The sequence below is a fragment of the Osmerus mordax genome, chromosome 14, assembly GCF_038355195.1.
Source record: "Osmerus mordax isolate fOsmMor3 chromosome 14, fOsmMor3.pri, whole genome shotgun sequence".
NCBI classification, from domain to species: domain Eukaryota; kingdom Metazoa; phylum Chordata; class Actinopteri; order Osmeriformes; family Osmeridae; genus Osmerus; species Osmerus mordax.
In genome coordinates this window covers 327,146-347,038 of record NC_090063.1, presented here as the reverse complement: position 1 = coordinate 347,038, position 19,893 = coordinate 327,146, and the positions used below count along the sequence as shown (strand labels likewise).

General features: G+C 42.4%; 1 protein-coding gene across 4 annotated transcripts; it reads right to left on the bottom strand.

Moving 5' to 3' along the window:
* Positions 1-1,400: 1,400 nt before the first annotated feature.
* naa25 (N-alpha-acetyltransferase 25, NatB auxiliary subunit) lies at positions 1,401-18,200 on the bottom strand. 4 transcript variants are annotated; one of them, XR_010878204.1, is made up of 25 exons: positions 18,134-18,200; positions 16,680-16,765; positions 16,377-16,515; positions 16,187-16,305; positions 15,924-15,998; positions 15,721-15,828; positions 15,376-15,454; positions 15,173-15,284; positions 14,962-15,051; positions 14,702-14,874; positions 14,465-14,577; positions 14,169-14,376; positions 13,948-14,037; positions 12,385-12,565; positions 12,138-12,237; positions 11,881-12,032; positions 11,678-11,803; positions 4,636-4,876; positions 4,431-4,554; positions 4,127-4,192; positions 3,922-4,019; positions 3,697-3,807; positions 3,388-3,516; positions 3,102-3,302; positions 1,401-1,764 (listed from the first exon to the last, which is right to left on the bottom strand). XR_010878204.1 is itself a non-coding variant. In XM_067249823.1 (24 exons), the coding sequence occupies exons 1-24, from the start codon at positions 18,189-18,191 to the stop codon at positions 3,180-3,182; spliced, it is 2,901 nt and encodes a 966-aa protein (XP_067105924.1). In that variant the 5' UTR covers positions 18,192-18,200; the 3' UTR covers positions 1,405-3,179. The 4 variants fall into 4 exon arrangements, 3 of the variants coding, with proteins under 3 accessions (XP_067105924.1, XP_067105926.1, XP_067105925.1); XM_067249823.1 differs by having other exon boundaries at positions 1,405-3,302; XM_067249825.1 differs by lacking the exons at positions 13,948-14,037; positions 14,169-14,376; positions 14,465-14,577 and having other exon boundaries at positions 1,406-3,302.
* Positions 18,201-19,893: the final 1,693 nt, after the last annotated feature.

Genomic DNA, 19,893 nt, shown 5'->3' with positions numbered 1-19,893 from the left:
GGGCACGGCACTATCTATAATCCCAGTTATTAATATTTGTGGCATTTTAATCACCGAATGCATCACAGGCACTGTGCACGAGTGAATATAAAAGGAACAATGTTCGTACGACTTTATGAAGGATGCATGTCTTAAAGTTATGTATTGTGCTTATTAAAGTTATGTCTTATGAAATTTAGAAGTGTGCTCAGGCTTAAACATGGTGTCTCACACAGGGTGTGGGAAGCAGGCTGTTCTTTGTGTCTTAACCCTTGTGTTAACTTCGGGTCTTTCTGACCCATCAGTCATTGTGACCCACCTTCGTATTGCGACAAATTTACCTCATACAAAAACAAAGTGAAGCATTTTCTTTTAACTGTCGGGCTGTCTCAGACCCCCCACATTGGAATGGTTAAAAGAAAATTATTTTTATTTGTTTTTGTATTGGGTAAAATTGGGTAAATACAACGATGGTGCGTTATGAACCTTTGGGTCATGTGACCCGAAGGCAGCACGAGGGTTAATCTCTCCATTTCAGAAACAACCTTGAAACCGGGTGGAGATGGCACCCGAGCAGGTGGGACGCGTAGGCAAGAACAACTCCCTGATGCACGAGAGAACAAGCTCAACCCTCTTTTCATCTTTGTGTTTTAATTGCACTGTATAATATATGCTGGGGAGGAAAAGATAGCCAGTTGGACTTCGTGAACCAGCCCAAACTCTGTTGTAGGTAGGAAAACGTAGACAACTTGTTGATTTCCAACTGCTGCATTAAAGCTGATATTATCGGACCTCTGCGACTCCAGACCACTCTTTCTAGAACACAGACTTGTGTCATTGAATACCATCATTACATATTGGAATAGACACAAACAAAATTAAATCTTTCAAAATCCAACAAAGAGCTGAGCAATGTTCGGTGCAAATTGTGTCGTAAACAGGTGGCTACCGAGCCTGGTAATACGACAAAACCTTTTTACCACCTGAAGAAAAATCACTCGTTGGAACATGCAGAAAGTGCGAGTTTGCGCCAAGGTATTGGTAAAAAGCAAGGTTTTAAAAAGCTAAAGTTACTAGACACCAGGTTCATGCTCCCTGGCCGAAAACATTTCTCACACACCGCCTTGCCTAAACTTTATGCCGAGTGTAGGGAAAAAGTTGAGGAAGAGCTCGAGATGTGACTTATTTTGCTACTACTACCGATCTGTAGTCAAATGTCTTATTTATCGTTATCGAATGGAAATATAAATATCTATTTAATTTTTTACCCAAATCGCCCAGCACTACTTGAGGCCATGTAAAAGTACTACTCCATGGCCTCCCCGAACTCCTCACACACAGGTTTTTGCTTCAGAGACACTGCAGCCCTTCTGGCCTTCCGGACCCCTGGGGCAACCAAGCCTCAAAAGCCTCCCTTCAGCTTGACAGCTTCCTTCACCTTCTTAGGTTTGCAATACGACAAACACCAATGATCTTCTGACCACAGCTCTGAAATTCCTATCTAATCAAAACAGTCACAAAACTTAATACATATTAATTTACTTATTTTTTTATTTTTTAACTCCTCAATATTCCAGTGTTTTTGTTTTCCATTTTCTAATAAAAGAAAGAAAAGGTATACAGGGTGAGATATCACTACAGATTGTCAACAAATTCTCCACACTATGACCTACTGTCAGTCCATTCGTCCTCTAGATGGGGCTTTCTTCAATCCCTTGGCTTCTTCAAATATGAGCACAGGCATGTGTGTGTCTCTATGCAGGTAAGTAGGAATTCCCCATTTCTCTTTTTTCCATGTCAAATTAAAAAAATTAAATGAAACAAATCAGTATACAGTTACTTCATTAAAAGGTAAAATGCATACATAATGGGCCATGTTCAGTGCGCCCTGGAGAAAGTGTGAACATTGCTACTCTCCCATCTCAAGTTTCCTGTCAGGATCCATAATCTGTATAACTTTCCCAATTCGTGTGTCTATAAATACCCTAATTAGGTTAAAAATGTCATAGCAACAACAGTAAGTTTTTGGTGTACAATTTTTTTATATATATATATATATACACAGGTTTGGCTTGTGGCAACTAACACACCTGGTAAAATAGCACAAGCGAGTACTGACCAGTGTTCTACATACAGAGAAATCCACTGTTGATGGACATCAATGCAGCACACTTCTTACCGAAAAAATAAAAATAAATTTGCAGCCTAATTCAAGTGAAAAGTAATATTAGCATTTAATCGCTGATAAAATCCATCCATTGAAGCTGATCCTGTATAAAAAGGTTCTTAACATATCTGTGCTGGGTAACTGGCCAACCTGATTGCTCACTATCAAAATCGTGTCTATGGGGGGTACAAACACCATTGCCAGCATTTGTCTGTAGAAATTATGAAAATAGTTGTCATTTGAAACACATCACTTTAAGGGGATTCTAACAGTATAAAAAAGAAACAAACAAAAGAAAAAATCTGAAGACAAATTTCACAGCCACCAGGTGGAAGTGATGGGTCTAAAATGTGTGCAGGTGCTGTAAGTCTACACGGTCCAACCCTCAGGTCAATACAGTTGGTATGGAAGCCTCAGTAAAAATAAAATAAAAATGCAACACCCTGCCCAGGTCAGCAGAAGTTGGACAGACAAACGTTTCCACCTTTGCTGCAGGTCTTTTGTGAGGTTGATAGCCATTCTATTCACAACAATGGAAGGCAGGGGGGAAGCAACAGAGGCCAAAATTAAAAACTAACCGACTAAGAGGATATAGTGGCTTGTCCTTTTATTCTTATTCAGTCAAGTAATTGTTGTATTTCATCTGCATCTTCTATGTACAATAATTTATTAATAGTTGACTTATTTTTCCTATGGATTTCAGCGCTTTAACTTTGTTGAGCAGCTATGATCTTTTTTCCCACTCATAATTGAATTATTCGTTATCCCATGTAGTTCCAATGTTTTTGTGTTGGGAGAGCGGTGATAGTGTCAGGGTGGGTGTTTGTACATATACTTGTGAGAGAAAATCCAGACAACAGAATCAGTATCCCAGCAGGGATATATGGGTGGGAATAGAGGGGAAAGAATAACAGGGTGTTTGAAGGGACAAGAATCAGGAAAAATGGGTGCCTACGTTTTTTTGATTTACAGTATGATGGTTGTGAGTCTTTCTGATGTCGTCATTTTTAGGGAGGATGGTGGTCAATAGCTTTCAGATCTTGAGGCTTTTTATAGTTTCTGCTCTCTTCTTTAGTAGATCTCCCAGCTCTTGCAGCGAGCGCAAGTAACTGCTCAGCACCTTGTCCATAGCAGCTTTAATGAATGTCCCATCGTCCTGGACAACATCAAAGTCAAAGAATGAGGATAGATGGATAGATTTCTAGTCGTCGCCCTCCCCAAACAAACACACACACTCTTACCTCTACAGTTAGACCGGCCAGTTTGAGGGACGTCAGGTTGGTCTCCTGCCCTCTGATGTACTCCAGGGCTTGGATAAGGAGGCTCTGCAAACTTCCTGACAACTCCTGGAACCCACATACCACTGCAGGCTGGAGGGGACAGATAACACAGGTTGGACTAGAAGTTTCCTACTTGACACCACATTATGCCCACCTAGTTTTCTGCTAAGTATAGTTTACTGGAGCAATGCATGAGGGTTATAGAAAAGTAAACCAAAACAAATTGTGTAATTGGATTAAAGTATAAATAGAAGAGATGAGACAATGCACCAGGGCTGTGTTTGTGTCCTTTTTCTTCTTTTTTTTCTTTTGAAGGTTGGATTTCAGTGGTCGAAGGATGTTGGCACAGTAACTGGCTACCCAAAGGGTCAAGCACATTGTCTGAAAGACCAGGATGCAACCATAGGAGATTAGGCCTAACTCCAAGGTTTTGGAAAAAAAAATACTTTAGAATTGCAAATTAGATGCATCTGTCATGTGTTGTGAAAGACTCACCTCAACAAAGAAGACAAGGTTTTCTAGTAAGGAGGGCTTGGTTTTTAACCGATTGTCCTTCATTTCCAATAAATCTCCTTTGCTCTTATTTAAGATTTCTGTAGAGACACGAGAAGCACGGGGAGGGGAGGGGGGGGATGTATATTAATCCCCATTAACAACCGTGTCTCTGGCTGCTGACAGGGGAACACCAGTGGTCTCTTACCTTGGAGCTGTACAACTAATGATTTGAAACTGTTACAGATCTGGGTCTGCAGTTCTGAGGAGTCGTCTGAGGAAAAAAGAGGAATAAAGAGCACATATAAAACAAATAGTCAGGCTAAAATCAAGCAGAGAACTATAAGGTTGATGACAAGTCTACAAGTCCCTCATTCTCTCCTTAGTCTTACCCTCCACCTTCCATGTCTGTCTAACTGTACCTTCGTACCGCCAGACATCTGTGTAAGGCTGATAAGACAAGTCTAGCTACAATTGACTAATCTTTCCTACCCTCCCAAGCTCCTCCTTACCGAGTCCAGCTGTCTCCAGCTCCTGTAGTTTGACGGAAAGCTGCAGGGCAGCCGCTTGGCAATGGCAGCTCCCGCTGGACAGTGCCTGCACCAGGCGAGTTGAGGGAGGGCCCAGGAATGGGTACTGGAACAGCACAAATGACTCAGAGATAAAGGACATTTCACAAATGTATACTGGTCTACCCTGGTGTGTGGGTATTCTCACCTGTGTTGGTTTCTCAGCCATCTGGGCTGCAGCCTGTAGAGTCTGTTCCAGCTGGGACAAGAGGTTGAGGCCCATGGTTTTGTCCATCACACCATTCTCGTTGGTCTTGTCAGAGATCCTCGGCGAGGGGGCATGTATAAGTAAGGCCAAGGAAGCAATGAGGCGGAGTGTGAGAGATCGTATTCTCAGCCAGATGGACTCTTCCTCCACAGACAGACGCTTGTGCTCTTCAGTCAATTGTCTAGGAGGTGCACACGAGAAAAACATGAGCATACACACTACCATTAAGTTGAGTCACTTAGAAATGTCATTTTTTTACCTAAATAAAAAGACAATCTTTTGTCCAATAAAATATGAAGTACAGTGTAAACATTGTTTAAGTGGTTAATTACTATTTTAACTGGAAACAGCTGATTTTTCAGAGAATATACACATAGCCGTACAGAGGCCCTTTATCAGAAAACATAAGTACTGTTTTTCAGTGGCATGTTCAGTTTCCTAATCCAAATTTTATCATTTTAAAAGGCTCATTGATCATTAGAAAACCCTTCAGCAATTTTGTTAGCACAGCAAAAAACTGATTCAAGAACCAACTATAGCTGCAAGCAGCAATGAGGGGGCCATGCAGATCAAATTACAAAAAAAACATCCTCAGAACAGGGTTCCGAGTACATATAGCACATTTGGTGTGAATCCCTCAAAGATTTGCTGAGAAAAGACCCAACTTCCTGTTTGGCGGCTGACCTGCGATTTCGATTGGCTATACCAAACAAACGTTTAAAACAGTCTGTTAGACAACTTTTGCGAGGCTTCGTCTGAAGATTATCTGTGCACAATTTGGTGAACGAAAAAACTGTCAGACTTTGGATCTACCACGATGTCACAAGACAACACATTTTTGCTTCCTGCTGCCCCTCCCATGGTCATTTTTTTAAAAATAAAACCGGAAATAGCGGCATGGACTGTGTTGAAGTCAACTTGGTCCAGGCAATCCAATGGTACTTCATTTTTGAAAATCGGGCAAACACTTAAAAAAGTTGTATGTGAACACACCTTCAACTTTGACCTATTTGTGGCGCAAGAGTGCTCCAATGGGAGACAAAACTTGGTGAAAAGGATAAGGGGACTGTCCCCAATGAGTGTGCCAAATTTCCCAACTTTATACCATACGGTTCCAGGGGCTGTCCAATAGACTCCACTGGCAGAAGAAGAGGATGCATAAGAAAAAGGTAGAAATACAATAGGTTGCCTACACAGCTTTTCTGCTTGACCACCATTAAAACGGACCTTTAGACAAATTTAGTTTCGGAAGCATAAGGAATTTTGGGTTCGATTACAAGCTCAAAATTACAAGAAACAAATGACTTAAACTAGTCATTCTATTCTTCTTTTGAGGAAAAAAAGGCTATTCCATGTGAGAAATTGCCAAGAAACTGAAGAACGCTGTGTACTACTCCTTTCACAGAACAGTGCTCTAACCAGAATAGAAAGAGGAGTGGGAGGCCCCGGTGCACAACTGAACAAGACCACAAATACATTAGTCAGTCTAGTTTGAGAAAGCTGTCTCACAGGTTCTCAATTAGCAGTTTCATTAAATCGTACTCGCAAGACACCAGTCTCAAATTCAAGTGAAGAGGCCACTCCGAGATCCTGGCATTCTAGGCAGTCTTGCAAAGAAAAAGCCATCTCTCCAGCCAACCAGCCAACAAAACAAATTGTTTAGATAGGCAGAAGAGCACAGACACTGGTAGTAACAGTAGTACCGTATTTTTCGGAAATAAATCCACAGCCTGTACCCCAATTTTACAGTTTAGTGGTTGTATGGCTTATATTTCAAAGTGACTTATAGCCCGGTTTTAGAACAAAAAAGTTGCTTCGTCCCAAGATCTCTACAGACCGTGCAGTTAATTTAATGCTCAACACTTGAACGGGGGCTTATTACTTGAAAGAGGAATTATTTTTACTGTGTCGTCTCAGTTACACTATCAGGGCTTGGAAATACAGTGACTTGCTAAAGTAGGCAAATGGCTAGTAGAACATAACATTTCATAATAATTTAAGTAAATCAAAAAGCAGCAAGACCCAGTGAAATATTATATACAGCTAGCAAACTAACACTAGCATCGCTAACGACATTCAACTTCGGTAGTGTAACAGAATAATTTTGTAGACATAACAATGGATTTTGCCACTAAATTAGTGACTTGGCTTTATTTCTGGACATACTATCCACAACCGAAGTGTGTTACACAACTCTGCAAGATCGCCTATACTCGTGCATTGCTTGGTATTGTAGCGACAATGCTCTTGGTACCCAGAATGACCAGCGGCAAGCTGAAAAGCTACAAATTTAAGGGCATTAGCTTAGTTAGATAAGCATTGTTCCGAGTTCTGTTGTTGTGTTCGTTCTGTTTTGATATGTGTAATTCTATGGTCTGTAGTTTAGATCATTTGAGTGTTCACCCTGATTGTGAATGTTGTCTAGTTGTCCACTGACGAATGTTCCTGGATAAGTAAAGTCGGCTTATATTCCACAGGGGCCTAGACTCCGATTTACAAACACAAAGTTCCCATTCTGGTGGGATGCGGCTTATAGAACATTTTCCGTAAAATACGGTAGGTCATTTATCGATCCCCATGGGGAAATGGTGGGGTTGCAGCAGGCAAGAAGAGGAAATAGCATAAATACAGTTAGGTCCATAAGTATTTGGACATTGACACAATTTTCATCATTTTGGCTCTGTATACCACCACAATGGATTTGAAATTAAACAATCAAGATGTGCTTTAAGTGCAGACTTTCAGCTTTAATTTCAGGGTATTTACATCCAAATCAGGTGAACGGAATAGGAATTACAATAAATTGTATATGTGGCCCCCCCCTTTTTAAGGGACCAAAAGTAATTGGACAATTGGCTGCTCAGCTGTTCCATGGCCAGGTGTATGTTATTCTCTCATAAAGGGAGTTCGTTATTTCATTGACAAGGAGCAGATAAAAGGTCTAGAGTTCATTTCAAGTATGGTATTTGTGTTTGGAATCTGTTGCTGTCAACTCTCAATATGAAGTCCAAAGAGCTGTCACCATCAGTGAAGCAAGCCATCGTTAGGCTGAAAAATCAAAACAAACCTATCAGAGATAGCAAAAACATTAGGTGTGGCCAAATCAACTGTTTGGTACATTCTTAAAAAGAAAGAACGCACTGGTGAGCTCAGCAACACCAAAAGACCCGGAAGACCACGGAAAACAACTGTGGTGGATGACAGAAGAATTCTTTCCCTGGTGAAGAAAAACCCCTTCACAACAGTTGGCCAGATCAAGAACACTCTCCAGGAGGTAGGCGTATCTGTGTCAAAGTCAACAATTAAGAGAAGACTTCACCAGAGTAAATACAGAGGGTTCACCACAACATGTAAACCATTGGTGAGTCTCAAAAACAGGAAGACCAGATTAGAGTTTGCCAAAAAACATCTAAAAGAGCCTGTACAGTTCTGGAACAACATCCTATGGACAGATGAGACCAAGATCAACTTGTACCAGAATGATGGGAAGAGAAGAGTATGGAGAAGGGAAGGAACTGCTCATGATCCAAAGCATACCACCTCATCAGTGAAGCATGGTGGAGGTAGTGTTATGGCGTGGGCATGTATGGCTGCCAGTGGAACTGGTTCCCTTGTATTTATCGATGATGTGACTGCTGACAAAAGCAGTAGGATGAATTCTGAAGTGTTTCGGGCAATATTATCTGCTCAGATTCAGCCAAATGCTTCAGAACTCATAAGACGGCAGATGGACAATGACCCGAAGCATACTGCGAAAGCAACCAAATACTTTTTTAAGGCAAAGAAGTGGAATGTTCTGCAATGGCCAAGTCAATCACCTGACCTAAATCCAATTGAGCATGCATTTCACTTGCTAAAGACAAAACTGAAGGGAAAATGCCCCAAGAACAAACAGGAACTGAAGACAGTTGCAGTAGAGGCCTGGCAGAGCATCACCAGGGACGAAACCCAGCGTCTGGTGATGTCTATGGGTTCCAGACTTCAGGCTGTCATTGACTGCAAAGGATTTGCAACCAAGTATTAAAAGTGACAATTAGATTTATGATTATGTTAGTTTGTCCAATTATTTTTGGTCCCTTAAAAAGGGGGGGGGCCACATATAAAATGTGTTGTAATTCCTACACCGTTCACCTGATTTGGATGTAAATACCCTGAAATTAAAGCTGAGTCTGCACTTAAAGCACATCTTGATTGTTTCATTTCAAATCCATTGTGGTGGTATACAGAGCCAAAATGCTGAAAATGGTGTCAATGTCCAAATACTTATGGACCTAACTGTATATAAAATACAATATCCAATATAAAAAATACACAGGGATGTATACGGGGTAAAATACAGCGTTAAATCACAGAGTTACATACATATGAACAAACGATGCAGGTGACACAGGTAATAGAGGAAGATTTGCTATGGACAAACAAATCAAAGTTTGAAATGTTCACAATGAAGAACATTTATGAGATGCAAAGCGAATGAACAGATATTGGAGGAGTGCTTGACACCATCTGTCAAGCATGGTGGAGGCAATGTGATGGTATGGTGGTCATTCAGGGGTGGTTAAGTGGGAGATTTGTACAGGGTAAAGGGTATCAAGAAGAAGGAATGTTATCACTCCATTGACCTTGACTGGAGGCAATTTGCTCTTAAACAAAGCCAAACAGGACAATGACCAAAAGCACAGCTCCAAACTATGCAAGAACTATTTAGGGAAGAAGCTGTGTCTGGTGAACTATGTACTGTGTTAAGTTGAAAATCAGAAAGTGTAATACTTAGAAAACAAGGACCATGCAGTGTCACATGTGAAGTTGTTTGGATACACGGATCACAACAATTAACTATATGAATGCATTTGCCACCATGTTGAGTTGCACCGAGCGATTGAGCCATTGATCTCACAAGCCACCAAATGGTACTGCACTAGCATGCCTCAGTGGCCTTCACCACCATATTGAATTGCACTAAACAATGGCGCCATGGATCTTGTAAGCCACCAACAGGCACTGAAGCCGCAGCTGCCAAGATCTTTGGAGACTTTGTGCTGAAGTTTGGATTTCCTTCCAAGTTGCATCATGATCAGGGCAGGGAGTTGGAGAATGAGCTTTTTTCCAAACTGGAAGAATACTGTGGCATACAAGGCACGCACAACACCTTACCATCCAGCAGGAAATGGCCAGACAGAGTAATGTAATCGAACTCTCCTTTCCATGCTTAGAAGCCTGACGGAGGAAGCCAAGTTTGATTGGAAGAGCTCAGGATATGCTCCATATTACCTGCTCTATGGTAGGAACCCCTGTAGACAATGTTTGGCCTGACGCCAAGTGACCAGAGCACCACTCACAGTGAATATGCCAGTAAGTAGAAGGCGGATGCAAGAGGCATACAGGCTGGCATCAAAAACGGCGCAGAGGGAGCAAAGTAGAGCAAAGAAGCAGTATGACTGAAAGACTTATGGAGTAGAACTAGAACCGAGGTGTAGGGTATTAGTACGGAACTTCAGGGACATGGGAGGTCCCGGGAAGCTCGGGTCTTATTGGGAGGAGCATGTCTACATTGTAACTGAGAGGAAGCACGAAGAAAGTCCTGAGAGCGGCCCAGGAAAAACCAGTGTCCTGCAGAGGAACCTGTTACTGCCTTGCGACCCATGAAAGAAGGCAAGCAGGAGAAAAGAGGAACTGAAAAGAGGAAGGATAACACAAATGGGAGGAGTAAAAGACAGGCGAAGCAGAAAAAAAGACACAGTCGTTCCGAGGATGAAGATAACTGGAGATTCATCACCACGCAACCAGAAGAACTATTCGACCAGGTCAGAAGCCAGCTGGGAGCAGAAGTAGAGGAATTCCAGCCACTAGCAGTTGACAGAACAGGAGCAAGGTGGTGAGAAAGACGAGTGTCCAAATGAGGGTGATGAAGACCGTAAAGAACTAAAGGTGGAGAGTAGAGAAACGGCAGAGGCTGAGCGTGGGTCGTCATCTGATTAAGCAGACGAGAAGGCACTTGAGCGGGTGGTGTCATCTGATGAAGAAGACGAGAGATTCTGAGCCAGTCATCTCCTACAAGAAAGTATCCTTTCAGACGGTGGTTCTCAATCCTGGTCCTCGGGACCCCCTGCCCTGCATGTTTTAGATGTTTCCCTGCTCCAACACACCTGATTCAAATGAATGGTCGTTATCAGGCTTGGATAACGACCATTCATTTTAGGCTTCTGTTTCACGCCTGCCCGTGTTGGTAGCTCAACTAGTAGGGTAAAGCGGACGTCATATCATACCTTGTACGATGACGGACGTTGCACAGGCAGGCAAAAGTAACCAAGATGGCCAGGGATTTTGCAAACGTTAATAGGCCGTTAACAAGCTTCCTAACAAACACATGGAGACATTTGGTTGTACTGCTCTCTGTTGGTTAGCCATGGCATGGTAGAATTAAAATGCCAGTGTTTCCTCTATGTTGATTTTGGCGTGGCAACCCACCACAGCAAAATTTCAGCCGCCACGGTATCAGAAATAGGGCTGTACAAAAGCAGTCTATCAGCAGTGATTGTTAGAGTGCATGTCGGAGAATAGCACAGACACGCACTTCACACCGCGACTGAATGCTTAGACTATACGTCAAGATCAAATTAAGCAGACAGTGTACACATGCTTTAGAGTGGCCTACCTTAATCGATAGGCTAGGCTACTGACCATTTACAGTAAGTTGTTACATCAATTATGAATCGGCAGCATTTATGCCATTTACAACATACTTTATGAGTGGAAGGGGTGTCTTTAAGTAGGCTAACCTCATTGCTTTAAAGGAAACAGGACGAAAATATGTGCAATATTACATTAGCTATTAGACAGTAGACTACTACATTAATCTGCTAAAAAATCCTAAAGGAAACACTGATGTAGGAAAACCAACTCCAACACCTTTCAACAACTCTTTCCATTGTGCACAACTGTATACACATGACTAAGTATGTTTGTGTCTGTTTGATCATACCTGTCCTTTGGTTCCCAGCTGGTGAACACAGTCAGGTCTCTGTTGTCCCTCATGTTGTCCCAAGGAATGTCATCCTCCTCTGGTGACATGCCCATGACCTTCACACTATCCTCCAGACTCAATGAGCTGAGGAGACACACGAGGACTTTTAGCCGTGGTAAACAAACAAGCTTGTGTGCACATGTGCGTGTGTGGACACTCACATATCAGCCTCTAGGTAGAGGTCGAGAAGCATCCTCTCGGTGCGGACCTGAGCGAAGTGCAACGATTGGTTCAGCCGACTTCGGAAAGCGATGAACTCTGGGATCTTCTCGAAGGCTCCATATTTGTACGCCTGGATAATGTACTCTGAGGTCTGGAAGAAGAAAGGGAGAAGGATGGAATAGGAGAGGAGGTTCAACAGCATTCCACTGCATGAGTCAGAAGAGTAACACGCTAATAGCCAAATAAAAACACGCACATCTTTCTGATTGGAGTGGAAAAACCTGAGGGAGAAATTACAGGACTGGGAGGCAGCGGCAAATTGACCCAACGACTCAGCATAACGAGTTAACAGATACCTGAAAGAAAAAACAAAAGAGAAAAAGAACAAGAGAGAAAGCCAACAAGAGTGTGAGCAAGCCAGCAAGCGAGATGTGGAACGAAATCACAGAATAAATGTATACACAAATTGCGAATGCACTTGGGGTGTGTGTTTGTGTACTGACCCTATGGTGTCATGCTGCACATGCTTGGCGTCGAGGCTGGAGTACAGGTCTACCACGGGTTCAAAGGCCCCAAGACGACAGAACAGGAGCAGTTGCAGCAGCTTGAACTGGGCGTTTGCGGGGCTGTGGGATAGACCATCGTCTAAGAGCCCCAGGCACTGCCATACCATGTTCTCATCGCCTGCAACACACACACACACACACACATCACCCTAAAAAACGCAATTTGCGGGTTTGATTGTAGACATGTAAAAACTTTGACAATAACTCAGCATAAGTTAACATACACCTGAGAAAGAAAAAGAACAACCGAGAAAGGGGAGAGAAAGTGAACAAGAGAGTGTGAGCGAGCAAGCGTTGTGTGTGTGCACTAGGGATAAAAGTTTCACAATAAATTGTGGGAAAATTCCCACACGGTTAGTGTTACCATTTAAAATTTAAATAATAATTTAAACCATTTTGATTAGCGCGGTTTTACAAATTCACATTAAATACTGTCCAGCATCAACCGAAGTTAGCAGTCTGACACAGGCACAAGATGCAACATGGGTTTTGTTTTGTGTGATAACATCGAGGAAGGTAGTGACGGCACTCGGGAGACTTTTCAGCCTTTTAAGGGTATGTGTCCGCATAGCATTTTGCTCTGGCAGAAGAGCACTGGCAATTTTTATCAGCTCTTGGCCGCTGGCTAGATTAGTAGCTTATACAATATTTTAGTTTTCTCTTTGCTTATTTTATAACAGATTATAAAGGATGTTTTAAACTCTCTGACTTCAGTGGCTATCTAGCTGAGAAAAAGCTTGAGGGATGACACGAGCGCCTTTCTGAAAAGTTCCCAGATTTCCAAGTAGTGCAGGGGTTAAAGTGAAAACAAATCCTGAGCTGGAACTTTTTTTGAGGGGGGGGGGGGGGGGGGGGAGAGAACGCTTTTTTGTCTTCCGCTAGTTTTCTACACAGGGTGACCAGTGGCTAAGAAATTGTGAATGACAAGTCATGTTCCGCAATAAATGTGCACAACCACCCGCTCTTCTTCTGATAGGCGTGTAACGTCTGATGTCGGACAGGGAGTCAGGTGGCTGAGCGGTGAGGGAGTCGGGCTAGTAATCCGAAGGTTGCCAGTTCGATTCCCGGTCATGCCAACTGACGTTGTGTCCTTGGGCAAGACACTTCACCCTACTTGCTTCGGGGGAATGTCCCTGTACTTACTGTAAGTCGCTCTGGATAAGAGCGTCTGCTAAATGACTAAATGTAATGTAAATGTAAAATGTAACGTTAGTTATAGTTGCGTTCCTCTCATATGATTGTAGGGAAAATCAATTGACTCAAATATTAAACCGCATGCAAGTTCCCAATTTTTTGGTTCTCATGACCGCACGACGGACATCCGGCACGGTGCCGGAATACTTTTAGCCCTGAGTAGCGGCCACAAAAAAAGAAGTTGGATGGCTATGTATAAAATAAATAAAAAAGGTGCATCACTTTTTCTCTAGGCATACACTCTCTCCTCATTGGGAACAATTGAATGAAAATGTTTCATCTCTAGCATGCACATTAGAGACTCACCTGTTTCAGTCCATATGTCAATGTACACATGTGCTGCCATGAGGCAATACATGTCAGAGAACTGCAGCTCCGTCTTCAGACACGACTTCCCTACACAATCCGTCGGACACACATACACACGTAAATTGAGTGTGTTGGTGTGAGAAAGAGAGATACCATAAAGTGAGAATTAAAGAGAAATACTTCGAGAAAAAGAGACAGGGAGAAAATGTGGCTCCTACCAAACTGTAGCCCATGGTAATAGTGGGCTTTGAGCTCAGCGATGAGCCTCAGCTTCCCGTGTATGTCGAGTGTGTGGTGCACACCCAGTGCACGGGTCAGCTGAAACATACATTGGTGCCTCTGCAGATCCCGTGTTTCCCCCGGAAACGCAAATCCCTCCTCCCTAGCTTCCCCCAATGGCACGAACTCTCCGAGACGGTTGATAAACTAAAGATTATTATTATTATTATTGTTTTGATCAGATCACAAATTCTACCTCTAAGGAACACAATCACTGGGAGTATGTGGATGTTACCTGTATGTGTAGATCAGGGGGAATTAGATGCAGGTATATTTTAAGGTCGGTGATGCAGCAGGGTTTGTCTCCAAACTTCCCAAAGAATTGTGCAATTAGCTCTGTGGGATCACCTGCACAGCCAATCAATGCATTGTATCACAAACAGCCAATTACATCTCAGTCAGCAACAGCAAAGGGTCAAATAAAACCATTCACAAAGGTGTGTCTGTTTGCGAGATGTATGTACGCGTGTACCTAACTGGCTCTCCTCACGACAGCCCCTTGCTCCAAGTCTGTGTATGAGTTCCAGACGGGCGAGATAGGGTCCCCTGAGCGGACGAGACTGTTTAGCGTCCTCGACTGCAATCCTCTCTTGAATGAACCGTACCGCTTCGGCCATAGAGCAGTGCACTTTACCCTCCGCAGAACTGGGAAATGGATGAGACCAGCAGAAAGAAACTATAATTCAATGATCATCACAATTATGAAAACAGAGAGAGACACCAACAACTTACTTGTCTCCCTCCTGTGGAGGGCTCCATGACTGGTCCATCAGGTGGAAGAGAGAGTCAAAGTAGGAGAGATAAAACTGCCAATCATCTGGACTGGATAGCAACAGACAAGAGTAGGTATAGGAAGAGAGATGTTAGATGCCAGAAGCTAGTCATGCTACAGTATGTGTAAGAACTACGCCAGGGGGGATAATCGATCAGGAGCGCTGCTCACTTTTTGAGTAGTAGCTTATAAGACAGGGCATTGCATTCCGGCCACTGTTGGAGTCGTTTGTACAGCATCATAGATTTAGTCTCTCGGCTCTGTAACTCGCTGGTCAGCTTCTCTACGGTAAGACACAAGCACAGGGTAAGAGGTTGTGAGTAACTTTTTAATTTGTTATTCAGAAAAGCACATATACATGCACACACACTTACCTCCCAGTGGACCCCTTACTACATCTAGAGCTTCCACACACTTCCCCAGGCGCTCCAGGATCATAAAGTAAAGTTGTACCTGCAGACATGCATTCAAACAAATCATGTGAAGAAATAATGACACACTGAAATCCATGTAGCAGAGCTGTCCATCCATCAAAATTGTTAAAACTCATTCCTCAGTATAAAAACCACAACTGTGCCATGAAATTCTAGCTTTTTGGTGGTGTAGCTGGCTAAAGCAGTGTTGATAAAAACCAGCTTTAGGAGGATACTGACAAGTCATGTAACATCCACCTCTGAGAGGGTTCTTAGCATCTATGGTTCAAAAACATGCCATTCTACCTCTGCCTCAGCCTCAATCTTGTCCTCCTTGACCATTTTCTCCACCATGCGCTCAGCAAGGGGCAGGAACATGGTCTGGGCCAGCTTCTCATCCTGTGCTGAGATTGCCTGAAAAAACACAAGAAGTACGTCCATGTTTGGAGTGATGACAAATACATATTAACAAAATGCTGGTTCGTTTTTGTTAGGAAGGACAACCATACCTGCATCACCAGGCTCATTACAGACCAGAAGTAATAGGGGTTCTTCGGAACAATCTTGTAGAGTGTCATTCCTGCCTAGAGAGAACACCGTAAATGGGTATAAAACCTCACAGATCCCATGGTTCCACCTTACTGAGACAATACTAATTCTGAACTGAAGTCTCTTTTATGGAGTATATGGATGTGTATTTCATTATTTCCATGTTAAAACACTGTATTTTTTACAAGATTTCATTAAAAGGTATTAAACATAAGCCTCTAACCTGTTGCATCTTCTTATACTCCCCCACTCGAGCATAGGCCATGAATAAGTGAGAGTGATACTCCTCGCTCAGGGGAACCTTCTTCACTGCAGCCTCATACAGCTTTGTAACCAACTCAGCTACGCAGACAGAGAAAGAGTATAACCACACATTTTCAACAGCTAAAATAAGTGTGTGTGTGCATACTCACGGCGTTGCATCTCTCTGTAGAGTATGGTAAGAGCCTGTAGTGAGTTGTCATCAGTGGGCTCCAAAGTGGCCACTTCCTGTGCCAGATTGAAGGCCTCATCTTGCTTCCCTGTCCGCTGAAGACCTATGGACTTTAGGACCTGGGTGAGGATAGCGGAGAAGAACAGCTATTAAAACAGCATCGGTAGCAACGTTTTGCAAAGCTTCCAGTCCTAGTGTGGGTTGTTTCATCTGTAAGATCCTACCAACATAACATGAAGGGGTCATAATGGAAATCAGAACAAGAGCTCTTAAAACTACATACCTTAGCACAGTGGAGATCCTTATGCTTCTTCAGCAGTTTGTCAGCTTGCTGGATTGCCATTTTGTTATTGCCATTGTCAAGGTAATCTGAGAAAAAGAAAACAGATTCAGACCACCAGCACACAGCCTACATAAAAACATGCAACATTAGGTTACCCACGGTGTCCAAAGGAAGGATTGTTTAGTTTTGCAAAACTAGCAATTTTAGCTAGAGTTTGAAAGGATTCAAACCAAAATATATCACCCCCTCCCTTCAAAGCACTCTACCACTGCCTGACTACTGCCAGGAGGTAGGTAGACAGAAAAGTATCCCGTCCAATCACTGCATTCTGCCAAAATGCAGTCCGAACATTAGTCGGTCTGAACTTAATTACAGTCCTGTGACGCCTGCAGATTTCGGATTTATTTCATTTTACTGTCAAACCTTTAGATGTATTGGTTGCTATAAGAATGGAAGGAACTTCATGTCAGCAAGGATGACAAAAAGTGTCTCAACAACACTACCGACCCTGCCTTTAAGACCATGAGTTGTACACAACAGTAGCCTTTGGCCTTTTAGTAATCACAATATATCAGACCACAATGAAGGCACAAACTCCATTTCCCCAGGTCACATTAAGTAGGGTCCAGAATATAAAAAAGAAGTGTGCCAGAGAGAACTGCTCATCTAAAATGATGGGGAAAGGAGTGAAACGCCTAAAGCTTTAAAACTAAAAGCTTAATAACTATGACCGAATGAAAATACGCTCTACCCTTAAACTTCATTACTAATAATTGACTCCCCCGATTAGTCTTAAATCGCTGGTGTAGCTTGTCACTGCAGTTAAAAGCGATGTAATGTAGCCTACTAGGGTTTAACACACCAGATGTGAAAATGTTAGCTACCTAGCTATACAACTAGCTACGCTCGCTGGTTAACAATGTAGCTACATAACTACTGCATCAACAGGTACATAGGTACATTTAGCGACAATGATACCCCAGTCGGATAACAGGACAATATATATATTATCCCTTTCTGTGAGCAACAATAGCAACAAACAGCTCATTAACACGTAGGCTAGCTAGCAGCATCAAGCTAGTTGTCTAATAAACCGAAGATACAAGATTGAGACACCGTGGCAGTATTTGGTGTTGTGCTAGCGAGCTGAAAGTTTGTAGTTTCAGTTTGATCATTACGGATTACACCACCAGGTAATTTAACCAGTAAATAAGAAAACAGAGGCGCTGCTAACGCGTTGCTTCTATGAGCTATCTGTTTGACACACAGCCAAGGTGCACTGTCATTCGGCGCTTAAGGGAAACTGAAACACTATAGGGGGCTAGCACTTTAGGGGCCGCAGTGTTCCCCACCAGGCATCGAACGAAACCTTCCCAAAGATGGGCACTATGATATGTTGCTAGAAACAAGTAATTAATCAAAGCACTTATCAATTATTCCCTGTTAATCGTTACCGTAAATAGGCCTAAGTCTTCTGTCGTTAGGGTCTTGCACATGGCCTCTCGTCGCCATGTTGGAGGTTACATGGATAAATGTCGGAACATGCGCAATAAGCCAAGCTAAGACAATAAAGGAATATTTCACACAAATAAAATACGTTATTTATTTTTTTAATTATTACTGGGGCACGTATGGAATGGAACGCCGAGTTAGTCAAATAGTAAATAGGTAAATAAATAGACAAATACATACATACATAAATAAATATGGCTATGAAATAAATTCTGAAGAAAAAAAAAAGATGGCAATAAATATAGAATTATATAATTATATAGCTGAATCCATTTACCGTCATCAATAAATAAATACATTTATTTATTTCAAAATGACGTTTTTGAAAAAACAACCTTTATTTATTTCATGGGATTTTTTATTTCCTAATGCCACATTTATTTATTTTTTGAGACTTTTATTTCCTAACGCCACATATATTTCCGAGCACCACATTTATTTCTGTGCTGTATTTATTTCCAGTCTCACATGCAAACGAGAGGGGCGTGGTTATTTTCAGACCAACGCAGCTGCACAAGATCGAAGGCAGATAGGGACACCTAGATTCGGTAGATGATGGAAGACATTAGTCGTGTCAGAGATCGCATGCTGCCTTCGATCAAATTGATCAGCATGGCTTGTCTGGATATATTATTTTGGCACACATTGTAGATTTTATAGAGGTAGGCCTACTTGGGTGGATAAGTGCTCTACAGAACATAGACATTGACCACGAAGTCTGCCAACTTTTCCAAAAACCTTGGCGTGAGATTTGGTAGCGGGTCAGTGACCAACGCAAACATGTTGCCTGACTTGCGACAAATCCTGGTTGAGGAATGGGATGCCATCCCACAGCAGTGTGTGACCAGGCTGAGGAGGAGGTGCCAAGCTGTTGTGGCTGCGTATGGGTCTTCCACACGCTACTGAGGTCCCTGACAGTGTAAAATGAATAAAGTGTAAAAAATTGCCAATATGTGTTGTTTTTTCCTTATTACTGTGGGAGAGTGCAATTATCCAATCCACCAAGCAACTCAAAACGAGAGTGAATACCAACAGAAGAATATTGCAGGGGATTTTGGCAATTTATTTTGGCCGCTACCCACGGTTAGCTGTGTTGCTTATTCCACGAACGCACGATTCCAACGATATAAAATACAATACCAATTGGTATTATTGAAGGGGAGGAATAATCGACCTAAATAACGTTTCCAAACTTGTGTTTAGATAAGGTTTACCGGTAGTAGCTTACTAGTCTACTTATCTGAACTACAGCTAACGACATGATTGTCCGGGACAAGTGGCCCCACTGGACACATTTAAACTCAAGATAAAATGCCATGTTCCTTGCACTGGCCAGCTTGCAAATACTGAGGATAGCCTACCGAAGTTGAGTTAGCCAATGTCGTTAGCGATGCTAGCTAATGTTTGCTAGCGGTATAACATGTCACTGGGTCTTGCAGCTGTTTGATTGACTGAAATTATTATGAAATGTTATGTTCTACTAGCCATTTGCCTACTTTAGCAAGTCACAGTATTTCCAAGCCCTGATAGTGTAACTGAGAAGACGCAGTAAATAATTCCTCTTTCAAGTAAGCCCCCGTTCTAGTGTTGAGCATTAAATTAGCTGCACAGTCTGTAGAGATTGGGACGAGGCGGGTATCTCTCTCTCCGTTTCCTTCGTGCTTAAGGATAGCAATGAGTGTGTAATGAAGGATTCATTTAT

Coding starts and splice junctions, on each gene's coding strand:
- naa25 (XM_067249823.1), bottom strand. CDS start 18,191: ATGGCGACGAGAGGCCATGTGCAAGACCCTAACGACAGAAGACTTAGG. Junction 16,766..18,133: donor AAGACTTAGGCCTATTTACG/GTAACGATTAAC, acceptor TCTTTTTCTCAG/ATTACCTTGACAATGGCAAT. Junction 3,517..3,696: donor AGGACACAAACACAGCCCTG/GTGCATTGTCTC, acceptor TGTCCCCTCCAG/CCTGCAGTGGTATGTGGGTT.